The sequence below is a fragment of the Gouania willdenowi genome, unplaced genomic scaffold, assembly GCF_900634775.1.
Source record: "Gouania willdenowi unplaced genomic scaffold, fGouWil2.1 scaffold_63_arrow_ctg1, whole genome shotgun sequence".
NCBI classification, from domain to species: Eukaryota; Metazoa; Chordata; class Actinopteri; order Blenniiformes; family Gobiesocidae; genus Gouania; species Gouania willdenowi.
The window spans coordinates 199,493-216,326 of record NW_021145228.1 but is presented as its reverse complement, the minus strand read 5'-3'; the positions used below and the strand labels follow the sequence as shown (position 1 = coordinate 216,326).

Sequence of the window (16,834 nt, the reverse complement as noted above, 5' to 3'; positions counted from 1 at the left end):
TGCTCCTCAGCATGTCTGAGTGTCTGTGTCTTCTCCACAGCAGCTTGGAGGGTGTGGATGGTTTTTCTGGAGCTGAGCCTGACTCCATCTTTACGGTGTGTACGTCTACAAAGACACTAAACCTGTGTCAGCCTGTGATCAAACCACTGTACACACACACACACACACACACACACAGATGATTGGAGCAGGCCTTAACTCATCGCCTTTAATGTATTTGTGTTCCAGCTGCTGGAGGACAACATCATCAGCTTTGTTAAAGCTGAACTCAAACACATGCAGAAGATTGTGGATGGAGATGATCCAGAGTGCTCAGAGAGTCAGATGGAGGGTGAAGATGAGGAGCAGAGGAGGAGCAGGGAGGCCTTTCTGAACATCACACTGTATTTCCTGAAGAGGATGAAGCAGGAGGAGCTGGCTGAGCGTCTGCAGAGCAGTAAGAGCATGTGAACATCTTCACTGTGAGGAACATCACATGAAGGACACAAAACTAGCTTTTCTTGTTCAAAGCATGATTCAATCAGTCACATTTAATCTGAGGAACCATCCAGACCGAGAACATCACACACTTTGATCTCCAATGTTCAAACCTGCTCTGACTTCTCCACTCTAACATTAAGTTTGTCTTCATTCAGGAACAAAGGCTCATCCATACCAACGTGAGCTGAAGTCCAAGCTGAAGAAGAAATTCCAGTGTGTGTCTGAGGGCGTGGCTAAAGCAGGAAGTCCAACCCTCCTGAAGGAGATCTACACAGAGCTCTACATCACAAAGGGAGGGGGTGGAGAGGTCAACCAGGAACACGAGGTCATACAGATAGAAACAGCATCCAGGAGATCAGACACAGCAGAAAGAGCCATCACACTAGAAGAGCTCTTTAAAGCCCCTCCTGGAAGACCTCGACCAATCAGGACAGTGATGACAAAGGGCGTAGCTGGCATTGGGAAAACACTCTTAACACACAAGTTCACTGTAGACTGGGCTGAAGACAAAGCCCAGCAGGAGGTCCACTTCACATTTCCACTAACCTTCAGAGAGCTGAACGTGCTGAGGGGGAGGAGCTTCAGCTTGGTGGGACTTGTTGATCACTTCTTCTCTGGAAGCAAAGAAGCAGGAATTTGCAGCTTCCAGGACTTCCTGGTTTTGTTCATCTTGGATGGTCTGGATGAGTGTCGGCTCTCTCTGGACTTCCTCAGCACTCAGACCCTGACTGATGTCTCAGAGTCCACCTCAATGGAGGTTCTGCTGATAAACCTCATCAGAGGAGAACTGCTTCCATCAGCCCTCCTCTGGATAACCACACGGCCTGCAGCAGCCAATCAGATCCCTCCTGAGCATGTGGACATGGTGACAGAGGTCAGAGGGTTCACTGACCTTCATAAGGAGGAGTACTTCAGGAGGAGGTCCACAGATGAGGAGCAGGTCAGCAGGATCATGTCCCACATCATGACGTGTCGTAGCCTCCACATCATGTGCCACATCCCGCTCTTCTGCTGGATCACTGCTACAGTTCTGGAGGACATGTTGAAGAGCAGAGAGGAGGGAGAGCTGCCCAGGACTCTGACTCAGATCTCTAGCCACTATGTGGTCCTTCAGAACAAAGTCAAGATGGTGAAGTTTGATGGAGGAGCTGCCACAGATCAACACTGGAGTCCACAGAGCAGGAAGTTGATGGAGTGTCTGGGAAAACTGGCTTTTGAGCAGCTGCAGAAAGGAAACCTGATTTTCTATGAGAGTGACCTGACAGAGTGTGGCATGGACCTCAGAGCAGCCTCAGTGTGCTCAGGAGTATTCACACAGGTCTTCAGAGAGGAGAGCAGCCTGTACCAGGACAAGGTGTTCACCTTCATCCACCTGAGCCTTCAGGAGTTTCTGGCTGCTCTTCATGTCCATCAGACCTTCATCAGCTCTAAAGTCAACCTGCTGGAACATAAACCACAGAAGAAGAAGAGCTTCAAGATGTCTACATTTGAAAAACCAACTCTGAACCTTCTCCACAAGAGTGCTGTGGACGAGGCCTTACAGAGTCCAAACGGACACTTGGACTTGTTCCTCCGCTTTTTGCTGGGTCTTTCACTGCCGACCAATCAGAGGCTCCTACAAGGCCTGCTGACACAAACAGGAAGTCACTCACAGACCAATCGGAGAACAATTGAATACATCAAAAAGAAGCTGAGTAAGAGTTTGTCCACAGAGAAAAGCATCAACCTGTTCCACTGTCTGAATGAAGTGAATGATCACTCTCTGCTGGAGCAGATCCAACAGTCCATGAGATCAGGAAATCTCTCCACAGAGGAACTGTCTCCTGTTCAGTGGTCAGCTCTGGTCTTCATCTTACTGTCATCACAGGAACATCTGGATGTCTTTGACCTGAAGAGTTTCTCTCCTTCAGAGGAAGCTTTTCTGCAGCTGCTCCCAGTGATCAAAGCCTCCAAGAAAGTTAAGTATGTGACTTTAGAAGAACATGTCTTTAATTCTGTCACAGACAAACATCTGTAAAGTTTCTCTGATTCTTCATCAGGTTGAGTTCCTGTGGTCTCTCAGAGGTAAGCTGTGCAGCTCTGTCCTCAGTCCTCAGCTCTCAGTCCTCCAGTGTGAAACATCTGGACCTGAGTAACAATGATCTGCAGGATTCAGGAGTGAAGCTGCTGTGTGAAGGACTGAAGAGTCCTCAATGTAAACTGGACTATCTCAGGTCAGTGAGATCACATGTTCCATCAACATTGTCCTGTTCCTCGTCTCCTCACTTGTTTCCTGAGTTGTGGATGTTTTTCTGATTCCAGTCTGTCAGGTTGTGTCATCACAGAGGTGGGCGGGGCTTCTCTGGCAGCAGCTTTGAGCTCCAACTCCTCCAGTGTGAGAGAGCTGGACCTGAGCTACAACCATCCAGGAGACTCAGCAGTGAAGCTGCTCTCTCAGATACTGAACACTCTGAGGTGAGACACATCACTGCAGCTCATCACATGTTCACATCAATCCCCATCACATGTGTGACAGAGAGCTGTATCAGAGGAATGTGATGAAGGTGTGAGAGGTGGGACACTAAAGGAGGAAGACTGGGACAGGTTAGAGGGATGAAGGACAGAGATAAGAAGGTAGTGAGGAGTGAGGAGAGGCTGATGGAGAACTATGAGGAGCTGATGAAGGAATGAGAGAGAAGATCAGAGGAGGTGGAACCAATCAGTGAGGATTGTGTTCATACAAAAATATAAATATATCTTATGGAATTACATTCAAATCTTTTCTCTCACACAACAAAAGTTAGGGATGAACTGAAATGTAAATTACTGGTCGAAAACCTAAATCACATTACATTTCCAGCTCTAAATGTTACTTACCACTAAAATTAAAACATTGCAATTGTCTAAATTATTACCATTGTTTCAAATAATCAATCAATTAAAAGGTAGGGGAGGGGATTTTTTCCAGAATTTTTTTTTAAGTTTTTGGTTGAAATTGTCTTAATGTTCTGACAGAAATTAAGTTCTTATGTGCTCTGAAAAAGGAACAAAGAAAATCCATCAAGTGTAGAAGCTGTAAACCTGTAAAAACTTCGACCAATAATAAAATTATAAATTAAATTATATAAAAATAATTTTTTCATTTACCAATCACGTCTTTCTGTCTCCGTGCTGGTTCTCCACCCCTCGCGTGCACAAGTGTTTACTTACTGCTGAATGAGACGACGTAGTTTCTACACAATACAAACAATGAGCTTAGATCCACTTCTGCAGCAGCTGTGCTAATGCATGTGAGTGAGACAGATCACAGCTACATTCAAAATCATGCTAGCTTTCAAAAATCACCTACCCTGCCTTTAAAATATGAAAATATTTATTTAGCACTGATATTCCAGCAATGCATAATATAAAATAAAATAATAAAATGTTTAACTTGACCCACTCATACAATTATTAAAACAGAAATATGTATGTTTTTAAAACATTTTAAATCTATTTCAAACTGTAGACTTATGTTATAAATATCATTGTTTAACAATTGTTAGCGTTTTCGAGCTAACTCTGGTGTTCAGTACCTGAGATTTCATACAGAGAGACATAGTCAGAGGTTTTGCTGAATCAATCAATCAATTAATTTATTAGAGATGAATAGAAAATGAATCAACAAGTCATAACAAGTCAATAGAAGAACAGACACTCATCTAAAACACAGCTGTGGTCCTCAGGGTCTGCTCACTCCCTGGGCGCCAAACATAGATTTATCAGTGTTTTTATATATTTAGAAATCAAATGATCAGCTCCTTGTAATTAGTTAAAAATGTCATTTACTGGTGATTTAAAGCAATTCAAATTATGTTTAAAGGGGACATATCATGCTAATTCCACTTTTTTAGCCCTTAAATGCATTTTGTTGTATATTTAGAGTGCTTAGAAGTACAGAAAAAATCAAATTAGTCTCTTCAGGTGCTCCGTTGATATCTTTATATTCTGTTTTGCTCATATTTTTCTTATTTTATCTGTTTTGATTTTTCTATTCTTTATTACGTTTTTTGAACTATTACATCACAGTATTTGCAGCTGAACTGCCAAATTAGTACATCAACTCCAGGTCCAACACTTCGAGCAATCCGCCATTTTTTATTCTCGCTTTTATTTTGTAGTCCAAGCTCCAGGATGCAGAAGTTACGAGAGGAGAAATCAAAATGTTTGGTTGTTGGATGTAGTAACCCACACGCTTCATTACACCGTCTCCCAGCATCAGAACCTTTTCAAAGTGTCTGGTTGAGTTTTATTTTTTATAGAAATGTACCCACATCTGTGGGTAAGGTCATTTTTGTGTGCGCGCAGCACTTCAAAGATGACTGCTTCATCAACCTCCACCAGTATAAAGAAGGATTTGCCGAAAGACTTTGTCTGATTGAGGGTTCAATTCCTTCTATCTTTGGAGACGACGAACAGAGCACTTTAGTAAGCTGTAAATAACGCTAAAAAGTGTGATAAGACGTCCCTGTCATTGTTTTGTTAGCATTAGCAGTTGCACCGTCTTCATATGTTAGCGCTGTGTGCTCGTTTTAGATCCTTGATGATATGGCCTACGTGATTTAATTTAAGTCTAAAGTTTTCATTAGTCATTTCATTTTGCCGTTTTTGTCTTTGAAAAGACTGTATTAAAATGCATTTCGTGACGTTAGCTTGGCGCTAGCGTTAGCTCACTTGTTAGAGTTCTGCAGGTTCATCATCTTCATTTTCATCTCGCTCCGCTGGGTCAGACTCTGGCTGGAACATGTAAGGCTGGATGGACAAGTCTTCTGTTGTTGACATTTTGTAAATAACCTCTGAATAAAAAGTTTATGCACCGCTACATAGCCGTATCCCTTCTATCAAACTACAAAAATGGCCGAGCAGGGTGGAGTTGAACCGAGTGTCACCTGAAGAGGGGGCGGGGTATGGAGTGTCTCATTTGCATTTAAAGAGACAGCACCAAAACGAGTTGCTCTCAGAAGCACATCAGAAAAGGGTAGAAAAGGGGTGGAGCTATAATAATGAGGAATTCAGACCCAAGCATTGCAGTTCCACTTTATATAGACCACAACTGTATGATTTATATGTAAAAAGGAAGGATTTAAAACCATGATTTGTCCCCTTTAAGATTGATTGATTTATTCATTATTATTGATCATTTAAGGGTCTATGGTGTCTGTTTATGTGATTTATTTAGATATATAGAACATGAGTTGTTTAATGTGTATTAAGTTTAATTTTAAAATATAATTATTCTTATTTATAAATGATTTAGACTTTGTGCCTTTTGGGTCAAACTGACATTTTAGTGTTAATCTGATTGTCTTGTTTATATCTGATTTGTCTCTTCGTTTACGTACATGGTTGCGTTATTTTTAGATTTAGATTAAGTTGAAATCAGATGTTCTGAAACTGTTTGTCCTTGTTCTGAAAATGACAGCTAACAAGTTGACCTGAATATATTTTATGAATAGATTTATTGAGTATAAAGATATATAATTATAATATTACACACAAAAAGAAAACATGAATAATAATCCATTCTAACATTTCCTCTCTTCACACTGTTTAACAGTGTGACTATATAAAATTATGAATAAGACAAAATATTTAATTCAGACTATGTTTTATTATGTTATATTAACGTTATTTAGAAATTATGATATCAGGTTACTTAAAGTAAGCTTGTTAATTTATTTTAACGTTATTTTTCCTTTAATTTTATTTCAAGTTATATTCCTATTTTGTTTACCATTGTTAGAGTGGGCCAAAAACTTTTATTTAACTTTATTACATTTATTTGGATTTACTGTTAGACTATGTTTTAATATAAGAAAAAAGTTATAAGGAGAACAGAACAGAATACAAACATGATTTGTGTTTAAATTGAATATACATATAAACTTGAAATAAGCCACTTATATTTATCTGTACAAACAATAACTGAATACATGCTCATCAAAATCAATCTTATAAAACATCACATGATTACAAAAGGTGTTGTAAGAATTATTCAATACAGATTTTATAATTTCTTTATTACATACAACCACATAGTGAGGTGAGTCTATGATTGCTATGTAGTGTGTGTGTATTTTATTTTAATATCACTTCTGTTTCCATGTGAATGTGAAAACCCACAGCAGGAACCTTAACTGATTGATTGATTGATTCTTATTTCTTAGTGAGGAAAAATACATTCACGGTCCTGCCTGCCCACAGCGACCAATCAGGAAATGACTTTCAGAAATTATTATCAATCTTTATCAAATTTATATGGAAGCTTTTGAAGCACAAACGACAAAAAATTGATGATGATTTTTTTAAATATTTCAAGTTATAATTTCTATCTAATTCTATCCATGTCTACATATGTATTTATCTATCTGAGGATATAAATACACATAAGGGTTTTAGTTGTGAGATTTTTAGAACATAAAGAGAGGAAAATGACAATATTTTACACAGTTGTAACATAATATTCAAACTGACAGAGATTATTAAAGAAGTGAATAAAAAAGTAAGAAAATAACCCAAAGAACTGAAAAGTAAATCAAATCATTAGAATAAAACAGTAATTAGAACAAAACAGAAATGTAACCAGGTGTTATGTTAATTTATGCCTCTACTAATATTTATATAGATTACAAGGGAACAGATTTGTGATTGTATTTATATCTTTATTTTCTCTCTAAAGAGTCCTAGTTAAATATATAGACCACGTACCATGTACAGTTCAGCCCCCCCACCTTTGATTAGACGTTTTAGGTGGTGAGGTTGTTTTTATAACCTCAGGTGATCAGCCACTGTTCTGCATTCTGGGCCAGGGTCTATACAGTATATATGATTCCTCAATATATGAAATAATGTTATCCATGTCTGTTATTAAGATCATTTGTTTATTTACCTTTTAACTAAAAATATGACTTTTATTCAAGCTACAACTGTAAAGTGTTGGGGAGTGTTACATTGTGTATGTACTGTATGTGTGTATGTATATATGTGTGCAAACAGCTATCCTTCTATCACATGATCACTCACTCAAAGACACGCCCTGGTACATTTTTCATTCACAACACGTTTCTCTCAGTTATACATAAAGTGTCATCATCCATCAATCAATCACTCTATGACACGCCCACTAGCACACTCACACTCATAACACGTTTCTCCCATACATACAGCATGACATCATCCTTATTCATTCACCCACACATACGTGTGTGTGTGTGTGTGTGTGTGTGTTTATTTTCTAGGTCAAACAATGTTATTTTTATATTCTTTCTGTATCAGTTGTGAACAAGTTGTGTTGTGTGTTATCTAATGTTCTTTCTACCAGTTCACTGCAGTTCACACAAGATATATTTTCATAATCATTCATTTCATTCATGTCAAAAAGAGGAGAAATTCATTTCTGGTTTATCTATTAAAGCTGTTTTAATTTAATATATGTTGATTTGGACATTTCTGATTTAAGATCAGAAAAACATTTGTTTGATGTGTGTTTTGTTTCTATGTTTATTATTATTAAATAATGTAATAATGTGAAAGTTGTGACTTTTTAGGACATTAGTGATTTTAAATGAAATATTCAAAATCAAACTAAAACATAAATATTGTTGTGGTTCCTATTTTTTTCTTAGTCTTTATATATTTTAGATTTAAAAATAAAATAATTACTGGTTTATGGAGGAGATATTTTTATGTGAAACATTTCAAATCTAACTTTGAAACAAAGGCTGAACTTTTATTAAAAAGTTTCTCAACCAAAATGTATTTTAGTTTATTTTCCTAATTTGATATTACAATTTAATTTTTTTAGTTTGTTCAATAATTAGTATTTTTTTTTACTTATTTCATTATTGTATGAATTTTTTAATTAAACATGAGACAAATTACAGAATTATTAGCGTTATCTATAAAACCTTATGGGATTGAACATATAGTTTTGATTTAATGATTTCTAAACTGATGTGTTTCATGTTAACATACACCAACATATTTTAGCAGCATCAGCATTATTGTTTTCTGTGACGTGTCCTTCAGTCTTTACTTGTTTTATCAGGAGGGAATGATTAGAACACTTTAGTTTAGTCTTTTCCCAGCAGCAGAGTTTTTTCAGAGTGTTTCCTTTTGAGGGAGAGTTCATTCTGTATTTGTCCATAGTATCCATAGCAACGGTCATCTACCAATCACTAACAGCCACTGGTAGATGACATGTCCAGATCAGTCAGATCAGATTATTTATCATTATTCTTATTTCATATTATTATTATTAGGTTCCGATGTCCCAGAATGGGACAGAGGAACCTATTGTTTTCGCTATTATATCGTTTTATTATTATTATACCCCGCCCGCCTTTGATCGCTAATTCGACCCCCTAAAATGCCCGAAAACTCACCGAAATTTGCACGCACCTCAGGCCTGGCGAAAAATTTGATAATTAGGTGGCGTGAAAAAAAAACGGACAGAAAACGCACGCGTAGCGTGCGTTTTCGCCGCCAAAAAAAACGATGGAACCGCACGACCGCCAGGTTTGACCGATATGTACGAAAATCGCCACGTGTAGTCTCCGCCCCAGAATGAGCAAAAAGTTACATTGTGACCCCGCCCAAAACCAAACAGGAAGTCAGCCATCTTGGGTCAAAGGTCAAAAATGGCGTTTCGCCCTCGAAACGCATCTGCGCTATCTAGTCTGAGGGGATTCATCCGATTCGCTTAAAACTTGGCAACACCACATAGGACCCATTGAAGATGAAAAGTTATCGAAAGAATTTTCGTATCTGTCACGGTTTGGTCGTGGCGCCGCCACAAAACTGCAATGCTAATTTTCGTTAGCACGCAAAAAATTCCAAATCTCCATAACTCTGACACACAAACTTCGATCAGCTTCAAATTTCACACAAAGGACATGTGCCCAAGCTTGGTCATGACTGCTTTTGAAAACATTTCCCATCATGCCTTGTGTTTTCGACCGGTGTCATTTAAGGTCATGTACACGGTTAGCATTTACAGGACGCCGTTCTAGGAAAAAGCTTATAACTCTAGAATGCAAAGTTCAAACTGCTTCATATTTGATACACATGATGACCGTACAGCCATAAACAAAACTCGAGAACCAATTTACCCATAATGCCTTGCGTTCTCAGAGGGCGCCGCTTCTGTGGTCGTCCTACACGAGCAGCTGTAGCGGACAGACGATATGTCGTGTTGACTTCAAAACACTGTAGGATGAATCTTATAGATGGAAGCACATTGCTATGGCAAATAGAGCAGGCTGTGAAAAGTGGGAGGGGCCTATCATGACACAGGAAAATCCTCGCCATAACTACGCCGTTATACGAAAACGCTTATAACTCTAGAGTGCAAAGTTCAAACTGCTTCATATTTGATACACACGATCACTGTCCAGAGCTAAACAACAAACGATAACCAATTTACCCACAATGCCTTGCGTTCTCAGTAGGCGCCGCTTCTGTGGTCGGCCTACACGAGCAGCTGTAGTGGACAGACGATATGTCGTGTTGACTTGAAAACACTGTAGGATGAATCTTATTAGATGGAAGCACATTACTATGGCAAATAGAGCAGGCTGTGAAAAGTGGGAGGGGCCTATCATTACACAGGAAAATCCCTCGCCATAACTACGCCGTTATACGAAAACGCTTATAACTCTAGAGTGCAAAGTTCAAACTGCTTCATATTTGATACACACGATGATTGTCCATCCATAAACAACGCTCGATGACCAAATTACCCATCATGGCCAGTGGGAGGGGCCTATAATGACACAAGAAAATCCCTCGCCATAGCTACGCCGTTATACGAAAACGCTTATAACTCTAGAGTGCAAAGTTCAAACTGCTTCATATTTGATACACACGATCACTGTCCAGAGCTAAACATAACACGATAACCAATTTACCCACAATGCATTGCATTCTCAGAGGGCGCCGCTTCTGTGGTCGTCCTACACGAGCAGCTGTAGCGGACAGACGATATGTCGTGTTGACTTCAAAACACTGTAGGATGAATCTTATTAGATCGAAGCACATTGCTATGGCAAATAGAGCAGGCTGTGAAAAGTGGGAGGGGCCTATCATGACAGAGGAAAATCCCTCGCCATAACTACGCCGTTATACGAAAACGCTTATAACTCTCGAGTGCAAAGTTCAAACTGCTTCATATTTGATGCACACGATCACTGTCCAGAGCTAAACAACAAACGATAACCAATTTACCCACAATGCCTTGCGTTCTCAGAGGGCGCCGCTTCTGTGGTCGTCCAACACGAGCAGCTGTAGCGGACAGACGATATGTCGTGTGGACTTCAAAACACTGTAGGATGACTCTTATTAGATGGAAGCACATTGCGATGGAAAATATACCAGGCTGTGAAAAGTGGGAGGGGCCTATCATGACACAGGAGAATTCTTCGCCATCAGCACGCTGTAATAGTAAAAAGCTTATAACTCTAGAATGCTAAATTCAAACTGCTTCATATTTGATACACACGACGACTGTCCAGCCATAAACAAAACTCCATAACCAATTTACCCATAATGCCTTGCGTTCTCAGAGGGCGCCGCTTCTGTGGTCGTCCTACACGAGCAGCTGTAGCGGACAGACTATATGTCGTGTTGACTTCAAAACACTGTAGGATGAACCTACACAGAGGGTAGCAAATTGCTATGGAAGAAAAAACAGGCTGTGATCAGTGGGAGGGGCCTATAATGACACGGGAGAATCCTTCGCCATCAGCACGCTATAATAGGAAAATGCTTATAACGCTTCAATGCAAAGTTCAAACTGCTTCATATTTGATACACACGATGATTGTCCATCCATAAACAACGCTCGATGACCAAATTACCCATCATGGCCAGCGGGAGGGGCCTATAATCACACACACGAAAATCCCTCGCCATAACTACGCCGTTATACGAAAACGCTTATAACTCTAGAGTGCAAAGTTCAAACTGCTCCATATTTGATACACATGATGACCGTACAGCCGTAAACAAAACTCGAGAACCAATTTACCCATAATGCCTTGCGTTCTCAGAGGGCGCCGCTTCTGTGGTCGTCCAACACGAGCAGCTGTAGCGGACAGACGATATGTCGTGTGGACTTCAAAACACTGTAGGATGAATCTTATTAGATGGAAGCACATTTCTATGGCAAATAGAGCAGGCTGTGAAAAGTGGGAGGGGCCTATCATGACACAGGAAAATCCCTCGCCATAACTACGCCGTTATACGAAAACGCTTATAACTCTAGAGTGCAAAGTTCAAACTGCTTCATATTTGATACACACGATCACTGTCCAGAGCTAAACAACAAACGATAACCAATTTACCCACAATGCCTTGGGTTGTCAGAGGGCGCCGCTTTTGTGGTCGTCCAACACGAGCAGCTGTAGCGGACAGACGATATGTCATGTTGACTTCAAAACACTGTAGGATGAACCTACAATGAGGGGAGCAAATTGCTATGGAAGAAAAAAAAAAGGCTGTGATCAGTGGGAGGGGCCTATAATGACACGGGAGAATCCTTCGCCATCAGCACGCTATAATAGGAAAATGCTTATAACGCTTCAATGCAAAGTTTAAACTGCTTCATATTTGATACACACGATGATTGTCCATCCATGAACAACGCTCGATGACCAAATTACCCATCATGGCCAGTGGGAGGGGCCTATAATGACACCACGAAAATCCCTCGCCATAACTACGCCGTTATAAGAAAAACGCTTATAACTCTAGATGCAAAGTTCAAACTGCTTCATATTTGATACACACGATGATTGTCCATCCATGAAACAACGCTCGATGACCAAATTACCCATCATGGCCAGTGGAGGGGCCTATAATGACACATGAAAATCCCTCGCCATAACTATGCCGTTATACAAAAACGCTTATAACTCTAGATTGCAAAGATCAAACTGCTTCATATTTGATACACACGATCACTGTCCAGAGCTAAACAACAAACAATAACCAATTTACCCACAATGCCTTGCGTTCTCAGAGGGCGCCGCTTCTGTGGTCGTCCTACACGAGCAGCTGTAACGGAAAGACGATATGTCGTGTTGACCTTGAAAACACTGTAGGATGAATCTTATTAGATGGAAGCACATTGCGATGGAAAATATACCAGGCTGTGAAAGTGGGAGGGGCCTATCATGACACAGGAGAATTCTTCGCCATCAGCACGCTGTAATAGGAAAAAGCTTATAACTCTAGAATGCTAAATTCAAACTGCTTCATATTTGATACACACGACGATTGTCCATCCATGAACAACGCTCGATGACCAAATTACCCATCATGGCCAGTGGGAGGGGCCTATAATCACACAGAAAAATCCTTCGCCATAACTACGCCGTTATACGAAAACGCTTACAACTCCAGAATGCAAAGTTCAAAGTGCTTCATATTTGATACACATGATGACCGTACAACCCCAAACAACAAACGATAACCAAAAACACCCACAATGCTTTGCGCTCTCAGAGGGCGCCGCTTCTTGGGCCGTCCTACGCCAGCAGCTCTGGCAGAAAGACGACATGTCGTGTTGACTTCAAAACACTGTAGGATGAATCTTATTAGATGGAAGCACATTGCTATGGCAAATAGAGCAGGCTGTGAATAGTGGGAGGGGCCTATCATGACACAGGAAAATCCCTCGCCATAACTACGCCGTTATACGAAAACACTTATAACGCTTCAATGCAAAGTTCAAACTGCTTAATATTTGATACACACGATGATTGTCCATCCATAAACAACGCTCGATGACCAAATTACCCATCATGGCCAGTGGGAGGGGCCTATAATGACACGGGAGAATCCTTCGCCATCAGCACGCTATAATAAGAAAATGCTTATAACGCTTCAATGCAAAGTTCAAACTGCTTCATATTTGATACACACGATGATTGTCCGTCCATAAACAACGCTCGATGACCAAATTACCCATCATGGCCAGTGGGAGGGGCCTATAATGACACATGAAAATCCCTCGCCATAACTACGCCATTATACGAAAACGCTTATAACTCTAGAGTGCAAAGTTCAAACTGCTTCATATTTGATACACACAATCACTGTCCACAGCTAAACAACAAACGATAACCAATTTACCCAAAATGCCTTGCGTTCTCAGAGGGCGCCGCTTCTGTGGTCGTCCTACACGAGCAGCTGTAGCGGACAGACGACATGTCGTGTTGACTTCAAAACACTGTAGGATGAATCTTATTAGATGGAAGCACATTGCTATGGCAAATAGAGCAGGCTGTGAAAAGTGGGAGGGGCCTATCATGACACAGGAAAATCCCTCGCCATACCTACGCCGTTATACGAAAACGCTTACAACTCCAGGCCAATTCCCAAATCCCCAACAGTGGTATACGTGACCGTGGGTTACCGCCCCCGGCCGCTTCATCGGAACCTATGACGCCGCTCGCGGCTTTAATTATTATTATTATTATTATTATTATTATTATTATTATTATTATTATTATTATTATTATTATTATTTCGATGTCATGTTTTTGTAGGAAACTGTTTGTTTTTTCTTCTGAGTTTAACATAATCAAAACTATCTGGATGGAGCCATTTTGAGTCTATAAGTTTTTATAATGTGTGTTTGGCTATTTTCAAAAAACAAAGTTGTCCTGATTTTTTATTTTATTTTATTATTACCCAAGAGGTTTTTGGTAAATTATCATTATAACAAAAGTATTTTGTGTTGTCATATTTGGTGCCTTTGGAGATCAACTTATTTATTTATTTATTGACGTATTTAAGTATTTGTTTACTTATTTCTTTATTTAATTTATTCATTTTTATATTTATTTGTGTCTCAGTCTTCATTTATTCATTTAATTCATTTTTAGCCTATTCTAGTTGTAAAAGTTAAAGTAGTAAAATATATTTAAACTAAAGTATTTTATAATTATTATTTCTAGTGTTAATTATTTGTGTAAAGTTGTTCAGCTAATGTTCAAATCTATGTTTCTTTTTATTTTATTTTTTTCATGTGTGTGTTTATGTGTAGATATATATGTATGGGTGTATATGTATTTTATCAATCTCTATTTATCAGTTATATATGAGTGTGTAATTGTATGTGTTAGTGTATATATATGTACATTTATGTGAATGTTGTGAATGTTGAAGTTTTAGATACAAAGTCATAAATATATTTTATCAAGATTATTGTTATTATTTATTAAAGAGAAGTGTTGAGAGGTTAGTAAATTATACTCCTGTGAATATGTATTGATGTCTTATGTTTAATTTTCCTTTTTATTATGTTTTTGAAATAATCACTATATACAGTCAATCAATAGGTTTGTTTATTCATTTATTTATCATTGTAATGTATTAGAATTCATAAGACAAATGTATTTCTAAAGGGAGAATTATGATTTAGTGTGTGATATTATCCACATTCAAAAACTAAAAAGAATAAAAATATGTACGACTACCAAACTTATTTAAACTGCAAAGGACCAAATAGTGTAAATATACATATATATAATAGTGTATAGTTAAGATCAGAGGAGGTGGAACCAATCAGTGAGGATGAAGAGAGGAACACTTTGAAGGAGATGAAGAAGGTGAAGCTGTTGAAGACAAACCAGTAGAAACATGGAGAGCTTGATGGAGATGGCATCAGGTTTCTGAGCAGCACTTTGGACTCTTTAGGTGTGTAAATCACTGCCTGTGTTTGCTCCTGCAGGGCGGACCATGGAGGAGAGCAGAGGATCAAAGCTGGTGTGAGGAAGTGTAAGTGTGTGTGTGTGTTCATTCAAAGTGTCCTCATGAAGCTCTGAGTGAATGAACATGTCAGTGATACAGAGACAATGAAGCATCACATGATCAACTGTTGTTTCTTTGTGTCTCATCAGATTTCTGTCACATTCACCTCGACACAAACTCCATCAACAGAAACCTCAGACTGTCTGACAACAACAGGATGGTGACATGTGTGAAGGAGGAGGAGCTTTATCCTGATCATCGGGACAGATTTGATTACTACAGTCAGGTTCTGTGTAGTACTGGTCTGACTGGTCGCTGTTACTGGGAGGTGGAGTGGAATGGAGATGTTTCTATAGCAGTGAGTTACAGAGGAATCAGAAGAAAAGGAAACAGTGATTATTGTTGGTTTGGATTTAATAATCAGTCCTGGAGTCTGGAATGTAACAGTGGTTTTTACTACTTCATTCACAATAACATAATCACACGTACCTCCTGTCCCTGTGGTTCCTCTGGTAGAGTAGGAGTGTATGTGGACTGTCCTGATGGACGTCTGTCCTTCTATGAAGTCTCCTCTGACTCTCTGACACTCATCTACACCGTCTGTACCTCCTTCACTGACACTCTGTATCCTGGGTTTGGGTTTTGGTTAATTGATTCCTCAGTGTCTCTGAGTCCTCTGTGAGACAGACAGACAGACACACACAGAGACAGACAGACAGACAGACACAGCTACACAGACAGACAGACACTAAGACAAAGAGACAGACAGGCAGACAGACACACTGACAGACAAACACACAGACAGACAGGCAGACGGACAGACTGACAAACAGACACACACACAGCTACACAGACAGACAGGCAGACAAACACACATACAGAAAGACAGACAGACAGACACACACAGCTACACTGACAGACAGACAGACACTTAGACAGACACACAGAGAGACAGACACATAGACTGACAGACAGACAGACACGCAAACAGACAGACAGACAGGCAGACAAACACACACACACAGACAGACAGACAGACAGCTACACAGACAGACAGACACTAAGACAAAGAGACAGACACACAGACAGGCAGACAGACAAACAGACAAACACACACACATAGACAGACAGACAGACACAGCTACACAGACTGACAGACACACCGACAGGCAAACAGACACGCAGACAGGCAGACAGCAACACAGACAGACACACACAGAATGACAGACACAGACACACAGCTACACAGACACACACGCACAGACAGGCAGGCAGAAACATAGACAGACAGACACATAGACAGACAGACAGACAGACAAACACTAACACACACATAGACAGACAGACAGACACAAACAGACAGACACAGCTACACAGACACACCGACAGACAGACAGACACAGCTACACAGACAGACACGCAGACAATCACACACACACCTACAGACAGTCAGGCACACAGACAGACAGACACACACTGACAGACAGACTCTTAGACAAACAGACAGACAGTCAGACACACAGACAGACAGACACACAGGTAGGCAGACAAACACACACACACACACACACACCTACAG

The 16,834-nt window shown here is 39.8% G+C and overlaps 1 protein-coding gene across 1 annotated transcript; it reads left to right on the top strand.

Moving 5' to 3' along the window:
• Nucleotides 1-384: 384 nt before the first annotated feature.
• LOC114460778 (NLR family CARD domain-containing protein 3-like) lies at nt 385-15,973 on the top strand. The gene is made up of 6 exons (XM_028442668.1): nt 385-436; nt 636-2,442; nt 2,520-2,693; nt 2,782-2,934; nt 15,236-15,282; nt 15,405-15,973. The coding sequence occupies exons 1-6, from the start codon at nt 400-402 to the stop codon at nt 15,935-15,937; spliced, it is 2,751 nt and encodes a 916-aa protein (XP_028298469.1). The 5' UTR covers nt 385-399; the 3' UTR covers nt 15,938-15,973.
• Nucleotides 15,974-16,834: the final 861 nt, after the last annotated feature.